Consider the following 25,619-nt stretch of genomic DNA (forward strand, 5'->3'; position numbering starts at 1 on the left):
TTCTTATAGCATTATATTTTCGCTTTACTGTTCAACGATCAGACCTGTGTCGAAAAACAAAGTGCGCACAGAAAGTATGCAATGAATGATTCAAGCTTTCGTGCTGCAAATGGTATTTACCTATCATGCTCATGATATAACAGAAGGGTTTTCAATGCTCTAAAAGCCAAATGCAAGTGTTTACCAATTGTGCTGAAATGCTGTATCGCTTATAAATGCTTATGCTGGTCATAATATGCATTTAATAAAATATTTCTACTATGGAACTCAAATCAAAGTGCATTGAGTAATTTCGAAAAATATATATTTGGTGCTTTCAAGTTTTAGTAGTATGAAGGCTAGTAGGCCTATGAAATATAAGAAGCAAAATGATTATCAAATTTCCTTATAGAAAACTGTTAGGAAAGATATGGAATAGGTACGTGGCTTAATCAAATATGTGTTTTCCCATGAAATGACTCAATTAAGATTTCCATGGTTCATATGTAAATTACGGCGTGCTATTGAAGGGAAGCTACATACAAATTAATATTAATGATGCGGAAAATCATAAAAGTGAAGTGCAGGCTCGGTGCCATTTAGATGAATCGTCATCGGAAGTGCCCCATTACGTGACACTTTACAGCCATGCAGTCTCTTAAAATGACTCCATCCCCATCTAGAGGAAATATCACGAACGCTGTTTGACGACAGAAATACACTATTTCAGCTTAAAATTTTCATCGGGTCATCGTTCATCTCCTAAACCAACCGGATCTTTACGAACAGACATTTAATGTCCCCGGTCTCAATATAAAACAGTGGGGTCCCCCCTCGATTTTCTCCTTCGACATTTTTTTTTTTTTACACAACGCCCACACTTCCGGACCGTCCAGTGTGAGCAGCTGGATCGCAACGCATCCGACGCCTAGCGTTCGTAGAGACGAGGATGAAGCGATGTCCCTGATGCAACAACGATGTCTGTCAGCCGTTAATCGCTAGATTGTTCATTTCACACGGCCATTCATCGAACCATCTCGCGTTTTTTCCCCTTCCCCATCATAGGTGCTGATTTGTTTTCTTCCTCACAAGGAATTTGGGCTTCAGCCTTCTTCTGTTTGTCTTCGTCAACTGTTGCATATTTCCACTTTAAATGAATCTCGTAAGGTGGGTGAAATGTTTGATGTTTATTTACAACATTGTATGTAAATGAGGTCGGTTTCGGTTCCTGCTTCTAACCGTTATCGTCTAGTGAGGATGATGGTGAAAGCCGCGTTTTGCACGCTTCAGTTATCTCTAGCGTGCAGACCTTCATAACTCATGCATGTACAAACAGTGGGCTCAGTGTAACACGGTTTGTCGGAATTTCTTGGCACATTTTGAAGAGTATGCCACTTATGTCCTCTTTCTCTGCCTTGTCACCGTTTATTTGGGATGATGACGTCCCTAAGACGAGGTAGGGCTAAATAGCCTATCCTTTAGCACGGCAGGGTGGAGTTCACTTTTACAATTGATGAGTGGATCAACATGTTCTTAGTAAGTTTAAAATGTTCGGAGTGGATTTTATAATAAGGATGTATTGTTTAATGTCACAGACACTCACACGGCACACACGCAAGCACATTCCATTCCCTAGGGACATACCATCTACCGCTCTAATCCATTTGGTAATTTAGAATATATTATTATATATTATATTATATAGAAATAATGTGCGGCAATCAAAGCTTAATGTGTGTGTGTGTGTGTGTGTGTGTGTGTGTGTGTGTGTGTGTGTGTGTGTGTGTGTGTGTGTGTGTGTGTGTGTGTCTGTCTGTAGTTTGTGTGTGTGTGTGGCCTCTGGCCTGGTAATTATCGGGCAGTTTGATAAAGTCATTACTGACCAAGCCTGCTGGACTTGGCACTTGTGTGTGTGTGTACTTCCGTGCACGTAAGCATTCACACACACACACACACACACACACACACACACACACACACACACACACACACACACACACACACACACACACACACACACACACACACACACACACACACACACACACACACACACACACACATGCATGCATGCATTGAGCAGGAGGTCAGGCAGTGGCAGGCCAGAGGTGGATGCTCAGTGAAGACTCCTCCTAACGGGGACAGGGCCATGTGTTTCTGGGCTGGATCAGATCGTATTAATAGCCCTGGATGGGCTAAATACAGGACAGGCTACACCAGAGGATGGAGTCAAACAATGGTGCCAATCTCTGCATGGGCTACTGCTCCTGCATGCTAGATGGACCGTCATCTGCGCTGGGGCGTCTGTCTTGTTGTAAACGCTCAGTGCCAATAACTGTTTTTGTTTTTACAGACTTAAACCAGAAACACGATAAGAGAGTCTCAAAACAAACACATTTTGTTCTGTATTGAGAATATATGGTGTTCCTAAGGATGACAGAGGTTGGCTTCCAAAGACCCTCATTCTGAGTCTATAAACACACATGGACATGCACCAATACGTATGGTGTTGTTACTACTAATAATGTGGTTGGTAACGTGGTACACATGAGAGAGATGACGCGATGTGCCCTGCTTCTGGGAGTGTCCCAGTGTGTAGAGGACCGTCACGACTCCCGTCAGCCCGCTCTCCCTCCCGGCCTGCTGTAAACAGGAATGAGAATGGGGCTAGCCCGCCCTTCTCCCGAGTGCTATCACACACCATTGCACAGCCCCCTGTTATGATGTAATAAGGTTTTAGTGGAAGCACTCACATTGGTTCGCCTGCGGTCATGTACATGTGTTTTATTGGCCAGCATCGTTTTGAGCCCCTTGAACAAAAGTATGAGGCATGCAAGTGTGTAGCGGTAGTGGCTGTGCGTGTGTGAGTGAGTGTGCGTGTGTGTGTGTGTGTTTGGCTACCACATTGTTCATACCACGTTCATATTGGAAGCTTTCAAGTTTTTTTCAAGGCACATCGTGTTAATAAGCATGTTAGTTTTAAGTGGAGATAAATGTGGTTATGTCTACTAACGCATCTATCCTACACGGATCGTTTTCTTGATAGGAATCCCCTACAGGCATCCTCCCTATAATTGTCCCTTTGTGTGTGTGTTTGTGTGTGTGTGTGTGTGTGTGTGTGTGTGTGTGTGTGTGTGTGTGTGTGTGTGTGTGTGTGTGTGTGTGTGTGTGTGTGTGTGTGTGTGTGTGTGTGTTTGTTTGCCTATGATGTACGGAATCTAGGTCTCTTATGAAACCTTGCTGTAAAAGATGCAACGGAAAAAAGCAAGGAGGGGGATGGTGTGTGAGGGGGTTTTGTGCGTTGTACCATGTGTTTGTGAGCATGTGCGTGTGTGTGTGTGTTTGCATGCTTCCTTGACTTTGTGTTTGTGTTTGCACACATGAGCTTACGATTTCCCCCTCCGCACATGAATCACAGAGACGGATGGATGAAGTAGGATGGAACCACAAAGCAGAACATGTAAAATCAATTTCTACCAAAGACAATGACCAGAGGAACATCCGGGATCCGCTCTCCACGCCCATGCATATATCTCTTCCTGTGTGATTATTTATGAGTCTGTTCCCGAGTGGGCCGATCTGTGCTAAGACGCATAGGTTAATCTACATGTATTGAATTTCGAACGAAAGAATGGAAGATAGACCTTCGGGTTCCATCAGTCTGTGGTTATCAGTTGTTGCCAGGCAACAGCAGCCGTTGCCTGGCAACAGCCGTAACGGCAACAAGTTAAAGCGTGTGTGTGTGCCTGGGCCAACGCGTTGCCGTTAAGAGAAGAGGGCGTGGGGAGTGGGTGGTTGGATGGGGGCGCCCTCATAAAAGGTGTTTGTAAGAAAACAGAGACAAATATGTATTCACATAAATGACTTTTGATAATATTACAGGAGGTTCCTTTCACGTATCAAACGGCAACGCATGCTGGGTTAGGCAGGAGGGCTCGGGACCACGTAAATTCATAAAACCATGTCCCGCTCACATTGTACATTTTGTTCAATATGTCCTAGGTTTATGAACAATCCGGTTCCATCCAACAAACGATACCAGCCCACGGAGTACGAGCATGCAGCTAACTGTGCCACGCACGCGGTAATCATTGATCTGACGCACGCACGCACACACACACACATACACATATGCGCACACACACACGCACACATGCACAGACTTGCACACAAAGACACACACACACACACACGCACACAATTTGAATTAATCTGTAGGTCAAAAGATTATAATTTCCTAAGTAGATCAACCGCTAGAAATGAGAAACATTTATTTAGCAATGCAATCCTATTTTATAACAAGTGTATAGAGATATATTTACATTGAGGTATTGTTTACAAATGCACAAACACATTTGTGTATTCACATTCATTTCATGCATATTTTAGCATTCTTTTCATGCATATTTTAATGTTTTTCCAGACCAACTGATCAAACATTTCTCCTCATGGAAATTCAAAAAAACTGACGATTGCGATTATTTACATTTTACCCTTCACAATTCAAAATTGTATTGTTCAATCTGTAATGAATGAACCTTCTTCTTCATGGCCTTCTCCTGTAGCTGTGGATAATCCCCAGTCTGCTGGGCAGCTCCATGCTGCACTTCCGCTCCGATGACCAATGGGAGCGTGTGTCGGCCTGGCTCTATGGGGCGGGGCTTAGCTCACTCTTCATCATCTCCACCCTCTTCCACACTGTGGCCTGGAAGAAGAGCCACCTGCGGTACATAATGGACACACACACACGCACGCACACACACACACGTCACACACACTTTACTTTTTCCTAATCATAACGTTCTTACCACAATGAGGTTACATGCTCAATGAATGTCGGCCCAACCCGAGGGATTGATCACATGTTCATTCCAGCCATCCATCATTGGCTGGTGAATAATGGTCCCATCGCACATCCCTGTAGGTGAGATGGGGAGAGTTGAACAGACAGCATGAGGGTTGAACGTGAACTTGCCTGATCTAAACAGAGGTTTAAGGGTGTTGATCGCATCCCTTAAGAAGAAACAGAGGGTTATAGGGTATAAGGGTCACATCCCTGTGGTAGACACAGAGGGTTATAGGGTCACATCCCTGTGGTAGACACACAGAGGGTTAAAGGGTATAATGGTCACATCCCTGTGGTAGACACAGAGGGTTATAGGGTCTGATGGTCACATCCCTGTGGTAGATACACAGAGGGTTATAGGGTCTGATGGTCACATCCCTGTGGTAGATACAGAGGGTTATAGGGTCTGATGGTCACATCCCTGTGGTAGATACACAGAGGATTATAGGGTCACATCCCTGGGGTAGATACACAGAGGGTTATAGGGCCTGATGGTCACATCCCTGTGGTAGATACAGAGGGTCTAATGGTCACATCCCTGTGGTAGACACAGAGGGTTATAGGGGCTGATGGACACATCCCTGTGGTAGACACAGAGGGTTATAGGATCACATCCCTGTGGTAGATACACAGGGTTAAAGAGGCTAATGTGTGCGGGTTGTGTCCTTCTCAGGTCCGTGGAGCACTGCTTCCATATGTGTGACAGGATGGTGATCTACTTCTTCATCGCTGCCTCCTATGCTCCCTGGTGAGATAAGCAGCACTCAGTGTTTGTGTGTGTGTGTGTGTGTGTGTGTGTGTGTGTGTGCGTCCATGAGTACATTTGTGTGTGAGTGTGAGGGGGCGGTGTGTGCGCGATGTGGGTGTGGTTGCATTTATATGTGTGCGGGTGCATTTATATGTGCGTGTTTTTGCATGTGGCTGTGTGATGGCGTTTGTGTTAAGTGTGTGTGTGGGTGTTTTTGCACGGAAACGTTGCGGGGGGGAGCTTGTGTGTGTGTGTGTGTGTGTGTTTCTGTGTGTGTGTTAATGCCTGTGTGTCTACAGGCTGAACCTCCGGGAGCTGGGTCCGTGGGCGTCCCACATGCGCTGGTTGGTCTGGGTCATGGCGTCCATCGGGACCACCTACGTCTTCTTCTTCCATGAGAGGTCAGTCTGTCAGTCCATCAGTCTGTCTGCTTGTCTGTCCGGCTCAGGGAATCCTTAAATGATCTTTCGAGTGGCAAATTGTGATTTGAATAGTTATTGAATACATGAATATTTGTAAATGATAATGTAAAACCAAATTCTTTGACATTTGCGTCCCGAATTTATTACCAGATGGTCATTTATTCCATCTGGTATATTTGGTCTGCATTGATTGTATGAGTCATGCCACATTATCTCGCTCCGTTCAAAGCCAAGTTTATATAATCCATGTTTACCGGAACGCAGTGGTTTTGTTCACGCTGTGTTCCTCTCAGACTAACATCATTCCCCCACATTTTCAAAGTGAACAGCAGAACACATAACATGCTGTCCCACCAACCCGGAACCTACCAACCTAGCGTCTTTATTGGCTGTATTCCTAACGTAAAACTCTTCTCCTCAGATATAAGATCATGGAGTTGATCTGTTATTCAGTGATGGGCGTCTTCCCTGCTTTGGTGATTCTCTCAATGGTGAGAAGCCCTCCTCCTTTTGCTCCGTGTACATCGTAGTGCTTACATAACCCGGCCCAGAGTTGGTTCAGTCTGTGTAAAACCCTCCCTTGCCCCCCCCCCCCCCCCCCCCCCCCCCCAGCCTGAGCAGGCTGGCCTGTATGAGCTGCTGATCGGCGGCGCCTTCTACTGCCTGGGAATGGTCTTCTTCAAGAGCGACGGCGTCGTCCCGTTTGCCCATGCCATCTGGCACCTGTTCGTTGCCATGGGAGCAGCCGTCCACTACTACGCCATCTGGAAATACCTCTACGCCCAGCAGGCCAATCAGGTGCAGACGTCCAGGTGACATCAGCTCTGACCTCATCGGAGTCGGGAAACGGCTCCTGTCATTGAGGGAAATCACAGGACACTACGAGGAGAACACTTCTAAGGCTCTCGCTGAAGACGCTTTGGTCCAGACGTTTCAGTTTCGTAAAAGGTTCAGTTGAATGAGTTGATAGCACACGAGAGTAGCGCTGCCTGACTCACTGTCATTATTGCGTTACCCTGCATTGAGGTGTTCTCCTCGTCGGTGTAAATATTGGTTTGGTTCTATTTAGAAATACATATTTATGGTATCAAACAAGACCAGAGCCCTAGAATGCGTGCTATTCGTTTGGTATGTTATGATTTAGTATGGGCATTTTTGTCAGTGAGTAACTGTTATGATTACCCTAATCAAGCACTACACTAGAATGTATTTTTTTTTTTATAACCGGCATATAGATATTCACAACTATATTTTAGTTTTAGTGTAAGAGTATTGGGATCAACTCACAACACATGTTACTAAATAGCATTGCTATAGATTTTCTTAATTCGTTTTACTATACAGTTTTGCACCGCGTTACTAGTTTGAGATGAAATCCACCATGTCGGGTGAATTGGGGTTTAACCTCAACAAGGGGGAGGAACCACTGAATCACCATAGAAACACACTGCCAGGAAGCTGAATTCATAGCACACTACTGCTCTAATGCTATGTACTTCACACTTAAAAAAAAGGAAACCGAAGCTATAGTATTGTTGAACAATCTGGCCCAATAGTACGGCATCTCAGGTGTGTGTGCGTGCGCGTGTGTTTGTGTGTGTGTGCGCGTCTGTCTGGCATGCACGCGTATACCGCGTCTATTGGGGGGGTACTCTTGATTCCCCTGAACCCAAAGCCTCAAATCGGCTGAGTCAATGTTTACACTCTTAACACGTATACCTTGAACGCACCGCGCACGATGAGGATAGTGTAAGAATCATAACACCCACCCCTTGTATCTACTCCACATGTGATAGCACATGGAACACGGGACACGCCTGACGGCAAGGCAGTGTTGAGGAGCGATCACACAGAACACCTTTGCAGGCTGTAAAACATGAAAGCCTTTTTTTTGCAGAGCAGCCCCTTTTTTGCTGTTGCAAATCCACCATAGAACATCTCCATGTAACCTTTAATTCCGTTGGCCACTTTGTTCCTGAGTGGCCTCTGTGCCAGTCACTCACACAAGGCACTCACCGCAGAAAAAAGCAAGGCCCTCAGCGACGCAACAGAAGCTAGCGAAACACTCGGTTTCCATGGATAACAATAGCAAGATGGACGCCACCAGCCCCAGCTGCTCAAAAAGTATTCAGTGTGATCGGGGCCTGACAGAGAGTTAGTTAACAGTGGTAGCTCACTGCTCTAGCGTGACTAACCAGGAAGAATGTACTAGCAAGTACTAGGTTGGCTATTACAGCTGGGTCATATTGTACAGCACCTATGTATTGTCAGAAGGCATTAGAAATGTCCTTTTAATGCCTCACTTGTTCCTTTTGTCTTTATTTTGTTATTCTATAAGGTTCTATTGTGAAACTATGATGAGTCTGTCTGCTTTTAGTCTACAGTGAACTTTGTGTTGGAACAAAAAAAAATGTTTTTATGATATTAACATTATAAGAAAGCTTATTGAGGTTTTTTTTTTTATTCTGGATTCAAATGTAAAGGCTTGCATTAATACATGCTGGTCTACATGTGTATTGACAGCTAAGAAGCTTTGATATGTTGTTGTTTTTTGCACATATCTCAACATTGTGTATTGAGTATGTAATGGATTGAGCGATCAATTTCCCCGATGCCCAGCCCTCTTGTCCCGGCCCCCCTTTCCCTCCTGCTGCTTCACTGCCTCTGAACACACCCAGACAACAAGAGACTCGAACTCAATCATTCCAGTTAACTGTTTCATGACCAAATACTATGTGTACTTTTTGAAAAACAAAAAAACAAAAAAAAGTAAACACCGTTTTTATTTGTTGTTTAAAATAACTCTAATCATGGCAAATGTATCCGTTTTTTGTAAGTACTGTACAGAAGTTTTAGTATTTATCAATAGTATTAAAATAATATTAAATAGTGTACCACGCCTGCATTGTACGAAAGCTGGCTTTTTTCGTTTTGTCCCTTGTTTATTATATTAAGACACGGGCAAAACTCATTGGAGAAAGACTCACTACATTGCAATGCTGACATACTGACATATTTTAATGGACGTTCCATTGCTTCTTTTCAACTGCCAGAAGTTTAAAACGATCCTTTGGTTCCAGTCAGTGTGGTGAGATGATGGAGTCCTCTATAAGTGCTGATACTGTACTCGATAGGAAGGTTAAAGGTTTGTGCAGGGATAATGTACTCCTGGACCCTAGAATGCAGAGGCCACTCCTTCTGAATGGATTTCTGCTCTAATGGGGCCACGATGTCTATCTTATGACGTGAGGGCCCTACATCTCTGGTGATCTAAGCCCTTTATGAAGCCTTTGTGAACATGGCTATCATCATAATTATTTGTATCTTCATTATTATTATAATTATAGTTATTACTACGATGCACAGTATTTCTTGATGCTCTATGATGCTGGAGTCTGCTGCTTCTTGTGGTCTTAGTGCTGCTGGTGATTATTTGGGCCATAGGATGCTGTCTCGGTTCTGCTTAGACACAAATTATATTAACCGCCACTCCCTCGCTCTCTCCCTCTGTCTGTCCTCTGTCTCTCTCGCTCTTGCTCTTGCTCTCACTCGCGCTCTCTCTTGCTCTCTCTTGATGCCACTCGTCTGGCCGATGTTTGTCAGGCTGGTCAATATTACCGGCTGCAGAATATGAGGTATTAATGTTAAAGTGGCAAATGCTGGTAAAATAAATTAAATATAGGCATCTCTCTCTCTCTCTCTCTCTCTCTCTCTCTCTCTCTCTCTCTCTCTCTCTCTCTCTCTCTCTCTCTGTCTGTCTCCCCTTACCCTCACTATCGCTCCTTTCCATATTTCAAATGCCATTGTGTCTGTGGTGCTTACATGTTGGTGATTACTATGTGATGCCAGCAATTCTTGTATATTTTGTATTTTGTGTCTTTTAATAAAAGTATTTTACATGAGTATATAGTATACCTTCCCTGTGAAAGGTTTTATTTGTTTTGCGATTTTAGATTGTCTTTTTTTCCAAGAAGGTCATGGCCTACTTGACTTCAATAGTATCAGTAGTTTATGCAATTAAAGCCAAAAGTCACCTAAACTAGTCCATTACTCCAAGCCTATTGCCGTTCAAGTTCCTTCCTTTCCAATATCGTCAATATCATCACGTAACAGTAGAAAACTCGGAGCGTCATTCAGTTTAAAATACATCCGCGCGTCACCTACCCACGCGTTGTTGCTGTTACCTCTGTTCTCCACTAGACGGTGATATTAGCCCAGGTCGCAGATTTAGCAGGTGCACCCGAGGAAAAGACCTGTCTGAAATCTTCGGATGTTTCCGCTCCCACTCGGGGCTGAGCTAGCGTCAATTGGAATGCGGTCGCCGGAGGCAGTAGGTATTGCTGGACCACTTGACTGTGTGATGTGCAAATGGAAACAGAGGATATAAATGGTGTCTTATAGTTCAAGTTAACGAGGGTGGTGGCTGAGGACTCACTATAAGCGTTGGACTATGTTTCGCTCGGCATAGAGAGGCGTTTTATGTGTTGCCTATGACTCGGCGTGGTATGTTTAAAGTGAGATGGAATTAAAGCGACACCGAGGATTCCCCAGCACCGCGGAACCACGCATTGCAGACTGCGTGAGTAGACCACCACTACACATGCAATAGACACCCGGTAGACGCCTGTCTCAGGGACTCACCTAGTCACCGATAGCCGAACTGATGGAAGTCATGCATCAACTTTACTGAGCTTATTAGGCCGACATCCATTTATAACGACCAGTTAGATTCGATATAACTGCTTAGGTTCCAATTAAAAACAGGCCTATTTTTTCCCCACAGTATTGTGTTATTAACCGTCTATCCAATGCACAAATAAACTTGTGATAAATGATTTACGCGGATTTAAAATAAATTGCGAGCACGGGAAACCCCGCCGTAACAGCAGTGGTGTTACAACGTCGGTGGAGTTTAACGGATGGCTCGCTCGCGCCACGGCGGAATTTTCTACTAGCTTTTGTTGCGCTGGTGGTTGCTACTGACGACCAAACTGCCACATAAGTAGCAAACAGGCGTAAATAAATGTAAAATGAACCACCAACACGCCAACTCTTGTTATAGTGCAATATTATAGTTAATTTGGTATTATGCATGGTTTAATGCTGACCTTCGAGCGTTCTGCACAAGGACAGACGTTCACGAAATAGCAACACAAAAGGCGCAGTAAACATTGCCGCTTAATTGACTTAATTAGACTTTAAAATGTAGCCTGGTTTGGTGGCCCCGTGCGGGTCATTCTGTTGTTTAAACTGTGTCCGTGCGTGTGAATGTGCATGTGCGTGCGTGTGTGTGTGTGTGTGTGTGTGTGTGTGTGTGTGTGTGTGTGTGTGTGTGTGTGTGTGTGTGTGTGTGTGTGTGTGTGTGTGTGTGTGTGTGCGTGTGTGTGCGTGTGTGTGCCAGGGGTCTGTTGGCCCATGGATTGAGATAACTGCAGCCAAGTAGCCAGATTACTCTGGATTAGCGAGTATTTAAAATAGTCACGTTATCCCACCAATGCTTGCAAAGTCAACATATTTCAATCTGCCTTTCAGGTTTGTAAAAAGAACAAAGCGTTGTATCAAAGGAACATAAGACCTTCTAGTAAGGTCAAATATGCTGCTATTAACAGCATACTATAATGAAGTAAAAAAAAATCATTCTAGAGGTATGTGGTTGCTTGAGGATTCATAATGGATAATAATACAAATTATAATCATGATAATAATAATACCTAATCAAAGTGAAGTGTACTTCACTATAGAGTTATATTCTATGTAATAAGTATATATTCTATCTTTTTTCTTTTTGTCTTTCTCTTGTATTTTCTAACAGTCCAAAGATAACCCAATGTTCAGACAGGGAAATGCATTTGACCCAGAAAGAATGGTTTCTATGGTTACCGATTTTAGTAGGTTTTCAAGACTTGAAAGTTTCCAAAAAGTCACTAGCACTTCTAAATATGAATTTGCCTCAGTTTTCTGCAAATTCACCTGCTTTGTGAAGACTTGCAAAAAGCCTCATGGACAATTTGACCTACATTTGTTTTTTATTATGCAGCAAAAAATAAATATGAAACAAATATACTCATAGTCTGGAATTTGTATCATAGTTTAAAAACTGATAGGATACAATATAAATGAACACCTTGGTCGGATTAGATGGAGTGCAGGTCTCAGGTTTGTCTGAAAAATGACACCATCCTGCTCTGTTTCCCGGCCAGGGCTACAAGACAGTCTGAGACATGAGCAACATCTGACTCCAAACCTCCAACCTTCAACCCCGAGACAGCGTTGTGGCACCTCAGGGTCACTTTCTAACAGGTACTTCATCTCCCTCTGGACAAACTAGCTTTGTCTGTCTGCCTGCCTGTCTGTCTGTCCTTGTTCCCCCCTATTTCATTCTCTCTGTCTGTCTATCGGTCTGTCTGTCTCAATCTCTCTTTCTCTGTCAATCTTGCTCTCTCGGTCAGTCTTTCTCTCTGCCTCTCTGACTCTATCCTTGCTCTCCGTCTCTGTTGCTCAATGTTTCTCTGTCTGCCTCTCTCTTCCTCTCTCTCTCTCTGTCTGCCTCTCTTTCTCTCTCTGTCTCTCTCACTCTCTCTCTGTCTCTCTGTCTCTCTGTCTCTCTCTCTCTCTCTCTCTCTCTCTCTCTCTCTCTCTCTCTCTCTCTCTCTCTCTCTCTCTCGCTCTCTCTCTGTCTGCCTCTCTTTCTCTCTCTGTCTCTCTCTCTCTCTCTCTCTCTCTCTCTCTCTCTCTCTCTCTCTCTCTCTCTCTCTCTCTCTCTCTCTCTCTCTCTCTCTCTCTTCTCACACTTGCTGTCTATGGGTTTCTCACCCTCTCTGTCTGTCAATTCAAATCAAACAGCCTTTTTGGCATGGGAAATAAACCTTTACGTTGCAGTTTATAGATACAGTCTGTCCCTCTTGAGTGTGTTGTTTGAATACCAATTTCCAACTGTTGAGGTGAGTGTGTGTGATTTGGTGTCTGTGCGTGTCTGGATGTGCCTGTGTGCGTGTGTGTTTGTATTTTCCAGTTGTCAAGGGTCTGACAGCAGAGGCAGCAGCATCATGTTCTACGGCTCGTCATCGGGGGCCAGCATGTCCCTACCGTCAAAGAGCCGTCTGAAACGCCAGAGCAGGACCTTCACCCAGGTATACAGACGCACACGCACGCACACACACACACACACACACACATTATCATTCATAACTTTAAAGGGGACCTCATTATAGCACCAGGTGTGAGTGTGATTAGCCTTACAAGCCGTTCTGCCCCATATGACATGACTAGTGGGCGTGTCCACCTAGATCTGTGCCGGATGGATCAGTCTACCAGCCAACCCAGTGGACTGAAGTAAACGTTGCTCATCTATCCAGCCCAGATCTAGGTGGACACGCCCACTAGTGATGTCATATGGGGCGGATTTTTTTTTAAACGGCTTGTAAGGCTAACACCTGGTGGGATAATATGTCCCCTTTAACTATGGCCTTTACTGGTTTGTCAGCTGTTTTGTACGCTGCCAAACCTGTGTGTCGTCAAACCTGTGTGCGGCTGACTGTTCATCCACGCCACCCACTCAGCATGTGCTGTCTGCCCGCCCCCCCCCACCACCCCGCCCCCCACCGCCCCCCACCAGGTGTTGTACCGCACGCTGAGCTACCGGGACCGCGTGCCGGCCGAGAACGGCGTGCCGGTGGCGCGCGGCGAGCGCTGCTCCGACGCGGAGCCCCCGGAGCGGCCGGCCGACGACCCGGCGGAGCTGTCCACGCAGAGCTCCGCCCCCGGCGTGCTGAAGATCTTCGGGGACGAGATCTGTGCCGGCGCCAACTACAAGAGCGTGCTGGCCACGCACCGCTCCAGCGCCCAGGAGCTGGTCAAGGAGGCGCTGGAGCGCTACTCGCTCAACAAGGGCGCCGCCCACTCCTACGTGCTGTGCGACGTGATCGGCCGCCTGGAGGGCAGCGGGGACGGCGTGGGCTGGAGGACGGAGTGCCTGCGCGCCATGGGGGACAACGAGAAGCCCCTGCTGCTGCAGGAGCTGTGGAAGCCCCGCGAGGGACACGCCCGGCGGTTCGAGCTGCGGCGGCGGGCCGAGGTGGAGGAGCTCAACGCGAAGGATAAGGACACGGTCACCGCGGGTGAGGACGCAGCCGCGGACACACACACACACATGCACGCAGGCTGGCAGACACGGCACGCTCGCACACGCACACGCACACACTCGCAGACAGACGGACACGGGGAAGCACACACATGCAGGCTGGCAGGCTGGCTGGCAGGCTGGCTGGCTGGCTGGCTCGTGCACACATTCACAGACACACCCACACGCACACATAGACAGAAAGACACAAACAGGCATACTCACACATACCTGCAGATGCTTGTATGTGTGCACGCTGGCTTGCTCGCACATACACACATTCACACAGACACAAACAAACTTAATCACACCCGAAGGCACACACAAGCACTGCAGTCTCACACCTGCACTCAACCCCCCTCTAACCCCCCCAAACACACACACACACACACACACACACACACACACACACACACACACACACACACACACACACACACACACACACACACACACACACACACACACACACACACACACACACACACACACACACACACACACATTTTAGAATAGCGTTGGCACATTATCATCATAAGGTACCTGGTTTTTAATCTCTGCTCAGCAGAAAATAGTTTGTGGTGTGTGTGTGTGTGTGTGTGTGTGTGTGTGTGCATGCGTGCGTGCTTGCTTGCCCATGTGTGTGTCTGTTTGAATGGAGGAGAGAATAGGATGGAGAGAACACACACATCGTGGCCTCTCTAAGGTTCACTGCACAGAGCTATGCTCTCTCTCAGCAATTCCCCGGTAGATAAGACATCAGTTATGTACAATTAGCCGTTTTGTACAGTGAGAGCATTAGCCTGCAGGGGTGTTAACACATACAGTTAAATACAAGTTCATGTCCTCTGTGTAATGCTTGTGTGGTTGGGGACCTAGGCTTAGTAGGTATTGGTATTTCTTAGGATTATGCAGTACAAGTTTATTTAGGTTTTAACATACCTTTGATGCTTTTCCAAACTTTGGTTTGAGCTCTACTTTAACACTTCTGTATCAAGAATGACTTCTTAGAGCTCACCAGAGAATGCTGGGTGCCACTTCTTACCGTGGTACTTTGAACTATAAGGGGGGAAACGTCTGTAGGTTACCACTGGTAAGGTCTGTAGATCAAGATGGTGCAACAAATGGAAGTAATAAAGTTATTATAAATATATGTTATTAGTATATATCAGTGAATATGACTTCTGTCCGATACAAATACTCACATAGTTGAGAGTATTTGTATGGTACGCAGGATACAAGATAGCAGTAGTTATGGTAACTTTATAAACTGTGATTTATTATCATTTTCCCACAGAAGTGCAGCGAAAGCAATAAAATGAGATGCATTTTCTTATTCTACCATTCTACAGCTGATCTCGCTACAGTCTCTTGTTAATGCGCTTGGCAATATGTGACATAATTTACGTTATTTACACAAACAGGTTTGAGGGATTTAGGCTGTAGTTTATGGAAGCATATATGTAGCAAAATTCAAATGGCAATGCAATTTGCAATTTGCAATTCAATAAGTAATTACGTTATGCAATTGACAATGCATTATGCAATTTCATAATGTAATTTGTAAATACGTTATTCGAAGTGTATTTTAAAATGCAAAGTGAAAATGCAATCCTCAATTAAATTTGCAAAAGTTATAACAATAAAAATACAATAACATTTTGTCAAATTCTTTGAGTTCCTTTATTCAAATTGAAAAGCTATAGCGTCCCCGTGATTGCAATCCACTTCGCCACGCTCCATGTGTTGCGATATTCGAATGACATTTCAATCCGCAAAACGGAATCCAAAACGGAATCCAAAACGGAATCCAAAGAGGAAATCCAAAGAGGAATCCAAAGAGGAATCCAAAAAGTCAATATGCAAAGTGGCAAACGTATCAGCCAATCAGCGTCTGGGCGGGAACTACGTCACTTGCTCGTAATTTCCTTGTTCACTTCTAGTTCGTATGTGTCAGGTCCATGGTCACCAATGGAGATTATTGATACGCTCCGAAGTTTGGCCGATGATGTGGAGAACAATCTTGTTGAAGACACAGATGCAGTAGATAGAGTGCGTGTTCTGGGAGATAGGATAGACGACTTATCCTCACTGGTACGTTTTGACGCCAGTGTGGTAAACACAAAGATTTCCCAAGTGCTACAGGGACTGGGTGCGAAACATAGGGTCGGGAGACCCACCGTCTCCACCCACTCCTCACCTACAAAGCTCTCCACAACCTAGCCCCCAGTTACCTCTGGGACCTCCTCCAAGAATACACTTCCTCCCGCTCCCTCCGCTCAACCTCTGCTGGACTACTATGTATCCCCACATCACGACTCATTACGAATGGGTGCCCGGTCATTCAGCTGTGGAGATACCCTATACCCTTGGAGACAATAGAAAGTGACGTAGTTCCCGCCCAGACGCTGATTGGCTGATACGTTTGCCACTTTGCATATTGACTTTTTGGATTCCTCTTTGGATTCCTCTTTGGATTCCTCTTTGGATTCCCTCTTTGGATTCCGTTTTGCGGATTGAAATGTCATTTGAATATCGCAACACACGGAGCGTGGCGAAGTGGATTGCAATCACGGGGACGCTACAGCTTTTCAATTAGTATAAAGGAACTCAAAGAATTTGACAAAATGTTATTCTATTTGTATTGTTATAACTTTTGCAAATTTAATTGAGGATTGCATTGTCACTTTGCATGTTAAAATACACTTTGAATAACGTATTTACAAATTACATTATAAAATTGCATAATGAATTGTCAAATGCATAATGTAATTCCAAATTGCATTGCCATTTGAATTTTGCTACATATATGCTTCCATAGTAGTTCGACGTCTGCAATCCGGTGTGTGAAAGTGTGTGGTTGTTAGTCTCTTTGAGCTTGCGGCTGTTTTTTGTTTATGCTATGTGTTGCTTCTGTATGCCTTTTACGTCTATGTGTAAACGATCATTAGAGCAAGCCTTGTGGACAAACTTTATGCATTGGTGATTTATAAAAATTAACTAAATTTCCATGTGTGTGCATGCTCAGCCTGACATGCAAACTATACATGAAGCAATAAAGATTGTTAACCATCTTAATTATTACTTGCTCCATATAACGCCTGGTTTGATGACGAGGTCTAATATGCACTACAACTTGAGTCAAACCATTTTGCTCTTGGCATTTGCAGCATTGTGGTCGTGTTTACATTGAGTTCCTCACTTTGTGACTGGAGAGTAAATAGGGAGTTGGGAGCCGGTGATATATGTGCGTTTGATGTTAGGATAAATCAGAGGACTTGTAGTAACTGGGCTCCTAGGATGTTTCCAGACAGTATCATTTGTCTAAAAAGAGAAACCTCCATTCCCTTGGGCAAAGTCTGGTACACCTTGGCGCAACACTGTCTGAGAGTGTACCACTACCTTGCTGTTGAACCTACAATACATAAGCTCAGTGTTATGCTAGGTTACCCGCCGTTTTCACTGTTTTCATGTTCACACTAACCTTTGCTATGTTGTGTTACAGTATTTCCTTAAATACTGTACCCTCGGAGCATATCCTTTTCATGTTTCCTTTTTGTTTACCCTGTGTGTTGGTATGTGTGTGTGTTTGTGTGTTTTGGATGTTTTCTGAGCATGTGCCTGTGAGTGTACTGTGTACTGTTGTATACTGATATGTTTCATAACTTAATTTAAAGGAGATAGCATCTGAAAGGTGCTTTCATGTTTTTGTAGGATTCTCCTGAATGGAATCCCTCACAGTTTCGGGCGCTGTTGTAACAGCCTAAATTACACATCTCAGTCAGTTTATTTTGGTAGCAAAACTCTCCACACTTTAACGCATCACTATGTTTAGTGGGTCTTTCTAACCCAACATAACCCAACATAACCCAACATAAAATGAAAGAGGTTTAAAGGTTTTTTTAAGGTTTAAAATATCCTTTCAAACAAACAAAGGACAAATTTCTTCTTAGTTTCTATCTACGATGATGTTAGCTTAAAAATAATCCTCAACATTAGCTGTTTTCTTTATTTCGTGTGAGAATTCCAGAGCTGTTAAGGAGAAAATCCTACACTAAAACCTTTAGTTATATCTCTGAATAAGTTATCTCTTGCTTGCCAATGTGATATGACTAACAACAAAGCTCAATTCTGCTCTTCTGTGCGAGCATGTCTTGTCATGTGGTGTGTGTTTATGTTTTCTGTGTGTTTGTGTACATGTCTTCTTTGTGTGTCTGTGTGTGTGTCTGTGTGTGTGGGCTTGTGTGTGTGTGGGAGTTAGTCTGGGGCTGGTGTTGTGGGGACTGTTCTCTCCGCCTTCCTCCACCTAACCCCTCCCCCCACCCCGCTGTAGGGACCAAAACCCCCCAATTCCTGGCCGCCCTCATGGGTCGCTCTGGGCTGGGCAGACACAGGAGCTCCCCCGTTCGACCCGGTCGGGTGGTACAGTCCGGCTCCAAAGGTGGGGACTGGCCATCAGGTAGGCTGGCCTGTCGGTCATAGCCATGGAGACCACCCCTACCTACCTACCTACCTTGTACCACCAGTGCCCTACCACCCCATCACCCAATGAGTGTGTGAGTGTTGGGGCAGGGGGCGTGGCTGCGTGAGAGCCATCGCATCGTTGTCTCAAGTTCATGGATGACAGGAGGGGATGATTTGCATTTCACCACACCCACTGTGCGCCGGTGCGGTGTGTGGCGCCCCATGTGATACCATGCAGCCTATCCCGAGTCACCACAGCCTGGTGTTTGTCTCACCCGCCCAAATGTTGTCCGTTTTGTCAAGTATTCCTAAATCCCCAACCCCCCTGTCCAAGATTTCATTCAGCCTACATCTTCTACTCCTCTGCTTCATGTCCTGCTGACTCCCCCTGACCAAATGTTTGACTACCCCCCCCCCCCCCCCCCCCCCCCCCCCCCCGCCCGCCCAACCCACAACAAACCATTTATTCTGGATCTCTCTCGCTCTCTCTCTCGCTCTCTGTCTTCTGTCTCTCTTTGTATCCCTTTCTGTCCCTCTCTATCCCTTTCTGTACCTCTCTCTATCTATGTCCCTCTCTCTTTCTTTCTCTCTTGCTCTCTCTTTTATGTAACTCCCTGTCTCTCTCTCTCCGTCTGTCTCTCTCTGTATCTCTCTGTCTCTCTGTCCGTCTCTCTCGGCATCTCTCTACCTCTGTCTCTCTCTCTCTCTCTCTGTCTCTCTCTCTCTGTCTGTCTCTCTCTGTATCTCTCTGTCTCTCTGTCCGTCTCTCTCGGCATCTCTCTACCTCTGTCTCTCTCTCTCTCTCTCTCTCTGTCTCTCTCTCTCTCTGTCTGTCTCTCTCTGTATCTCTCTGTCTCTCTGTCCGTCTCTCTCGGCATCTCTCTACCTCTGTCTCTGTCTCTCTCTGTCTGTCTCTCTCTGTCTCTCTCTGTCTGTCTCTCTCTGTCTCTCTCTGTCTGTCTCTCTCTACCTCTCTCTCTACCTCTCTCTCTCTCTCTCTCTCTCTCTCTCTCTCTCTCTCTCTCTCTCTCTCTCTCTCTCTCTCTCTCTCTCTCTCTCTCTCTCTGTCTGTCTCTCTCTACCTCTGTCTCTCTCTCTCTCTCTCTCTCTCTCTCTGTCTCTCTCTCTCTCTCTCTGTCTCTCTCTCTCTGTCTGTCCCTATGGCTGCAGATATCAATGCCCAGGCCCGTAAGCTCCAGAGGAACAGGGCAAAGGGGACCCTGACCCTCCCCAGGCCGGGCAGCTCCTCCCTCTGCCGCAGCCTCAGCGAGACCAGCCTCAACCAGGTGGGTGTTTAGGACCACCACCGCCGTTTACATTCCCTGTTTACATTCACTTAGCCCACAGTCTGTTCCAAAGATACTCAAAGCAGAACACATTAGATTATTTTGGGAGTCAAAACCCGGTGCGAGTGAAGCGCTGAAAGACAAGGTGTGCAGATGCCACCAGGGAGGAATGCTGGGTAGCTGTAGGAAGAATCAAAGCGGGCTGGACTTGATTTGACCCCTGATTTTCATTTAACGAAGAGCTTCTACGTGTCAATCCAAAGAAACAAATCTGCCTAAGACGCATTGACCTGCCAATAGAACATGTCTACACCCGATTGCAACAGTAGTACTACAGCAAACATAAATCGCTTTCCTGAAGAGTCATCCACTCCAGACCATATGGATCTTAGTTCACTGTTGAGGAACCCTGTGTGAGAGTGTGGATTAAGAGTGGGACAGACTACATGTTACTGGACTAAAACCCTGTATGCTTGTGTATTAACTATCCATTGTGTGTGTGTGTGTGTGTGTGTGTGTGTGTGTGTGTGTGTGTGTGTGTGTGTCTGAGTGTGTTTGTGTGGGTGTGTCTGTATGTGAGTGTATCTGTTTGTGTGTGCGTCTCTGCGTGCACATGTCTGTGTGTGTGTGTGTGTGTGTGTGTGTGTGTGTGTGTGTGTGTGTGTGTGTGTGTGTGTGTGTGTGTGTGTGTGTGTGTGTGTGTGTGTGTGTGTGTGTGTGTGTGTGTGTGTCTGTATAGCTGGACCTGGGTGAGGAGCCCAAGCGGTACTACTCCACCCTGCCTGGGCCCCTGAGGGCCCGAGGGGGCCGTGAGCGGGAGGGCCCCGGCTCGGGGGGGCGGAGGAAAGAGGAGGGGAGCCAGGGGGGGGGTGGCGATGTGAAGCACTCCCTGTACCAGTCGCCCCACCTGCTGCTGCTGCAGGGCTACAACAAACAGGTGAAGCATGGGATGATGGATGCGGCGTGACGGAGGAGCACTGTGCCGCTTGGAGCAGCTCGACAATCAAAAATCATGCAATGATTATCATGTAGCATGCGTATATAGAACTCACCATTTATTAGATATCATCAGGTACGATAATGTATAATGTGTTTGCCAAATTACAAATACACAAGGGATTGATCTTGCTGGTGTCTGCATTCAGGGATAATGTAATAGAAACCTAGAATACATCGGCTATAGGATGAATATTTAAATATAAATCGAATGAATACAAGAGAGCAAATGAAGGTGGAATCAACCGATGATGGCCCAACATGGCCGTCCAGAGGCCGTGCTGGGCGGCGTCTAACGCGGGCCCGCCCCTCCACTCCCCCAGGACTGCCTGGTGTACCTGCTGAACCGGGAGCAGCACACGGTGGGCCAGGAGACCCCGTCGGCCCGGCCCAACATCTGCCTCTCCTCGCCCGACATCCTGCCCCTGCACTGCCGCCTGAGGCGCGTCCCGCTGCCCCGTCGCCACGGCAACGGCGGCGGCGTCCACGGCCACGGCCAATGCGTGGCCAACGGCGGCAAGCCGGGCGAGGACCCGGCGGAGGGCGGCGGGCGCTTCTGCGTGGCGGTGGAGCCCCTCCCCCACGCGGGGGTCCTGGTGAACTTCGCCCGCTGCGAGCGCTCCAGCGCGCTGCGCCACGGCGACCTGCTGTCCTTCGGCGCCCACTACATCTTCCTGTACAAGGACCCCGCGGGCGCCCAGGCGCTGCCCGCCCAGACGCTGGCGCGCCTGCGCAGCCTGGGGCAGCTCTACGACGGCGGGGGGTGTGGAGGAGGAGGAGGAGGAGAGGACGGGGGAGGAGGAGGGGGAGGGGAGCAGATCTGCCGGATGTGCGGCACGGTGCTGAGGGAGCGGCCGGCGGGGCAGGGGGCGTCTAGCGTGCCGGCGGTGCGCCGCAGCTTCAAACCCCATCTGGTGAAGCCCCGCGGGGGAGGGGGAGGGGGAGGGGGAGGGGGGGCCCTGTACCTGGCAGGACCCGAAGGAGGAGGAGGAGGAGGAGGAGGAGGAGGAGGAGGAGGAGGAGGAGGAGGGGGAGGACTGAAGAGGCGGCTGCAGCTGGACTTTGACCAGGCCCACGAGGACCAGCTGCTGAGCCGGATCCTCTCCCTCATAGAGCCTGGAGGTGTGTGTGTGTGTGTCCTTCTGAATCCCGTCCATCACAATGACAAAACACACACACACACACACACACACACACACACACACACACACTGGATTCTGAAGTGCTGGTAAACTTGAGTCTCCCGCTCTCCTCCTGCACCAGGCGACGACCACAAGCTGACTCCGGCCTACCTGCTGTGTCTGTGCATCCAGCACTCGGCCTCCACCTTCCCGCCCGGCAGCTTCGGCAAGCTGCTGCTCAAGATCGTGCGCCGCATCCAGACCATCGCGTGGGTCAGTGGCCCGTCGCACCTCACCGCATGTGTGTATCTGTGTGTGTGTCAACGCGCGTGTGTGCGTGTGTGTGCGTCAGTGTGTTTTTGTGCGTCTTTGCACGCTCGTTTAGCTTCCAATCGAGGTGATTGCCGGAGGTGAAAGTAGGTCAGCCATTTATTTTGGTCTTCTTTCGGCGTCAGGTCAGGTGAATAAGTTAACAGGTTCCGCGTATCCCATGTTGCACAGGTACTGTGTTACACGCTTGTGCGAGCAGTTAGAGAGAGGCGAATCCGGCGGGCACATGCGTGTTGATGTAAAGGGCACGCATGATTGCAAGGCCATGAACACACACTTTACCGCTGAAGGGAAGTGTTATTTGTGCGGGCTGTCTGCTGTGTCATCGGACGGACCAGCCCAGGGTTCTTGGCAGATGGCTCCTGATCCACTACTCCTGTCTGCTGCCAGTTTTCTGTCACCATGACAACGCCATCGCCGAACACAGAACCAAGTTCCTGTGCTCTGTACGCTCATGTCTGTGTGCAGAGTTGTAGCGTAGTTATGCGGTATTCATTCATATTCACAGACTCACAAACCTTTTTTCACTTTCACAAAGTGCAACTATGGTTGATGTATTAGGCCGTTGTTCACCGGGAGCTGGAAGAAATGCAGTTGTCCGACCGACATGAAAATTTGATGAGCACCTAATTACTGTGTGTGCTTGTATGTGTGTGTGTGTATGCGTGTGTGTGTGTGTGTGTGTGTTTGTGTGTGTTTGTCTGTGCGTGCACGTGTGTGTGTGTGTTTGTGTGTGTGTGCGTCACTTGCAGGAGAAGACAAAAGAGCTGGCACAGAAGCAAGCTCAGCAGTGAGTATCAAATTCCACCTTGTGTTTGTGTGTGAGAGAGAGACAGAGAGAGAGAGCGAGCCAGAGAGAGAGTGGGTTTACCAACTAGCTTTACTCTATGTTTGTGATGTGTGCGTGCATGTGTGTTCTTGTGTATGTTTGTAGTGTGTGGATCTGTTTACATTTGTCATCTCCAGGTTAATATTCTTGTGATTATTACTGTCTACATGCCTATGGTCAAAATGATCATATTTGAATATGTGTGTGTGCGTTTGTGTGTATGCGTATGTTCATGCGTGCTTGTGTGTGTGTGTGTGTGTGTGTGTGTGTGTGTGTGTGTGTGTGTGTGTGTGTGTGTGTGTGTGTGTGTGTGTGTGTGTGTGTGTGTGTGTGTGTGTGTGTGTGTGTGTGTGTGTGTGTGTGTGTGTGTGTGTTTGCGTGTGTGTGTGTGTGTGTGTGCAGCCAGGACCCAGCCACCCTGTCTCTGCTCAGCATCTCAGACCTGGTGCCAGACCTCCAGACCATCTTCTTCTGGATGTCCAACTCCATAGAGCTGCTCTACTTTATACAGCAGCGGGCGCCTGCATACACACACAGCATAGAGACACTGCAAGGTACACACCTCAGACTACCTTTTCCTCCCCCCATCCCCTCCTCCACACTCTCTCTCACACTACCTCTCTCTACGTCCCTCCCTTCATCCCTCTCTCTCTTACACTCCCTCTCTACGTCCCTCCCTTCATCCCGCTCTCTCTCACACTCTCGCTCTTCCTCTCACTCGCTCTGTCGTTCTCTCTCGCTCAACCACACATATAGTTCCAAGCGACACGCTTTGAGCTACGTTGGCTCAAGTCATTATAACATTGACGTAGTTCCTCGTATCGCTAGAACTCCTTCTACCTCTTGTCACTCTCCATCCCCCTCTCCCTCTCTCTCCCTATGTCTATCTCTCTCTCTCTTTCTCTCTCTCTCTCTCTCTCTTTCTCTCTCTCTCTCTCTCTCTCTCTCTCTCTCTCTCTCTCTCGCTCTCTCTCTCTCTCTCTCTCTCTCTCTCTCTCTCTCTCTGTCTGTCTACATCCCAACCTCTCTCTACCGCCCCCTCCGTAGCTCAATCTAACCTTTTTCTTCCTCCCTCTCTTACAAGCTGTACATTGGTTACCCTTGGGTGTCCCCGATAAACCGTTAACCGTATCATTTCCTTGGTGTCCAGGGTCAAAGGAGTCATTGCTGTCAGCTACGATATCAGCCAATGAGGAGGCCATGACCATCTTAGAGGAAGTGATCATGTACACCTTTCAGCAGTGTGTGTACTACATCACCAAGGTATCCGATCACTACGCGTACTACGTTTAACTGTCATAAGTGATGTATCTATGTCTCTGTTAAAATATGTTATTACAGAGATGAGAAGATGGAATGAAGACACTGCTGGAAAATATCATACATTATTGGATACATTTATCGTCAATTATTGAATGTATTTTCTTTCACAACTCCCCCAACGCTCATTCACACACACACACACACACACACACACACACACACACACACACACACACACACACACACACACACACACACACACACACACACACCACACATGCACACACACACACACATACACACAAGTACACAAACACATACAGAATCTTTGCCATCCTATCCCTGCACAAGAACATAAACAGATCCGCTTTCACAATTGTGTTTGAAAACAAACGGTGGCTATATTTACATGGACGGCACTAACCTGATTTTAACCTCATCCAATCAATATTCTGAATAAGACATTGTGATGGGAACAGCATCTTTGACAATGAGGGCTACTCCCCAGTTAATCATATCTGTAACTTCAGCTCATCATTTCCTCTACAACAATGTTTTAGGAGATATTATTATGAGTATAATGGAGATATAACGAGTATAATGGGATAATGTGGAAATAGCACATTCATTTAAATTGAGATTTTGTGTATATGTGTGTGTGTTTGTGTGTCTGTGTGTATATGTGAGTGTGTATGTGTCTTGTTTGTGTGTGAATGTGCGTGCGTGTCCAGTCCCTATATGTTGTGTTGCCAGGTTTGTTAGATTGTAACCCGTTCCCAGCAGACAACTCAGAGCCTTGCTGGAAAGGAGGCAAGGGGTTTCCTGAACCAGTTCGCAGGGTCCTACAGGTACGCGCAAGAACTTACAGGAGTCTTCAACAAATGAGCACCTATTTAAACACGCGCACACACACACATGCAGGTGCACACAAAACAGAGGTTAATAAGAAAACATGAAAAACAATTCAACATCATCAAGCAAAACAAAATATGTGTTTGTGTGTGTATGTGTGTGTGTGTCTGTGTGCAGGTGTTCCAGATTTCCCAGGAGCTGTTGCAGGGGTACCAAGTCCACCCGGAGATCCAAGCTCAGATGTTTGCCTATCTTTTCTTCTTCTCCAACGTGTCACTGTTTAACCAGCTTATGGACAAAGGTAGGTCATGACAAAAAACACATACACACACACACACACCCACACACACAAAGACACTGCTGC

At 46.7% G+C, this 25,619-nt stretch overlaps 2 protein-coding genes across 2 annotated transcripts in view; both read left to right on the forward strand.

Annotated features, from left to right (window-relative positions):
- The first annotated feature begins 78 nt into the window (after positions 1-78).
- mmd2a (monocyte to macrophage differentiation-associated 2a) lies at positions 79-9,609 on the forward strand. The gene is made up of 7 exons (XM_056586561.1): positions 79-1,146; positions 3,982-4,063; positions 4,545-4,705; positions 5,499-5,573; positions 5,873-5,974; positions 6,417-6,486; positions 6,608-9,609. The coding sequence occupies exons 1-7, from the start codon at positions 1,133-1,135 to the stop codon at positions 6,809-6,811; spliced, it is 708 nt and encodes a 235-aa protein (XP_056442536.1). The 5' UTR covers positions 79-1,132; the 3' UTR covers positions 6,812-9,609.
- A 656-nt stretch (positions 9,610-10,265) lies between these two features.
- Positions 10,266-25,619, forward strand: part of radil (Ras association and DIL domains) — a 25,937-nt gene continuing 10,583 nt past the window's right edge. Inside the window, exons 1-15 of the mRNA XM_056586436.1 lie at positions 10,266-10,574; positions 12,196-12,295; positions 13,008-13,125; positions 13,611-14,112; positions 18,448-18,555; positions 19,749-19,864; positions 20,604-20,801; positions 21,184-21,784; positions 21,845-21,982; positions 22,124-22,254; positions 23,064-23,101; positions 23,543-23,694; positions 24,291-24,403; positions 25,135-25,251; positions 25,433-25,556. Of these exons, the coding sequence (XP_056442411.1) occupies positions 13,042-13,125; positions 13,611-14,112; positions 18,448-18,555; positions 19,749-19,864; positions 20,604-20,801; positions 21,184-21,784; positions 21,845-21,982; positions 22,124-22,254; positions 23,064-23,101; positions 23,543-23,694; positions 24,291-24,403; positions 25,135-25,251; positions 25,433-25,556 (2,422 nt within the window). The 5' untranslated portion in view covers positions 10,266-10,574; positions 12,196-12,295; positions 13,008-13,041. The remainder of the gene's footprint in view (positions 10,575-12,195; positions 12,296-13,007; positions 13,126-13,610; positions 14,113-18,447; positions 18,556-19,748; positions 19,865-20,603; positions 20,802-21,183; positions 21,785-21,844; positions 21,983-22,123; positions 22,255-23,063; positions 23,102-23,542; positions 23,695-24,290; positions 24,404-25,134; positions 25,252-25,432; positions 25,557-25,619) is intronic.

The sequence above is a fragment of the Gadus chalcogrammus genome, chromosome 3 (genome assembly GCF_026213295.1).
Source record: "Gadus chalcogrammus isolate NIFS_2021 chromosome 3, NIFS_Gcha_1.0, whole genome shotgun sequence".
Taxonomy (NCBI): Eukaryota; Metazoa; Chordata; class Actinopteri; order Gadiformes; family Gadidae; genus Gadus; species Gadus chalcogrammus.

Coding starts and splice junctions, on each gene's coding strand:
- mmd2a (XM_056586561.1), top strand. Junction 4,706..5,498: donor TGGAAGAAGAGCCACCTGCG/GTACATAATGGA, acceptor TGTCCTTCTCAG/GTCCGTGGAGCACTGCTTCC. Junction 5,574..5,872: donor GCTGCCTCCTATGCTCCCTG/GTGAGATAAGCA, acceptor GTGTGTCTACAG/GCTGAACCTCCGGGAGCTGG.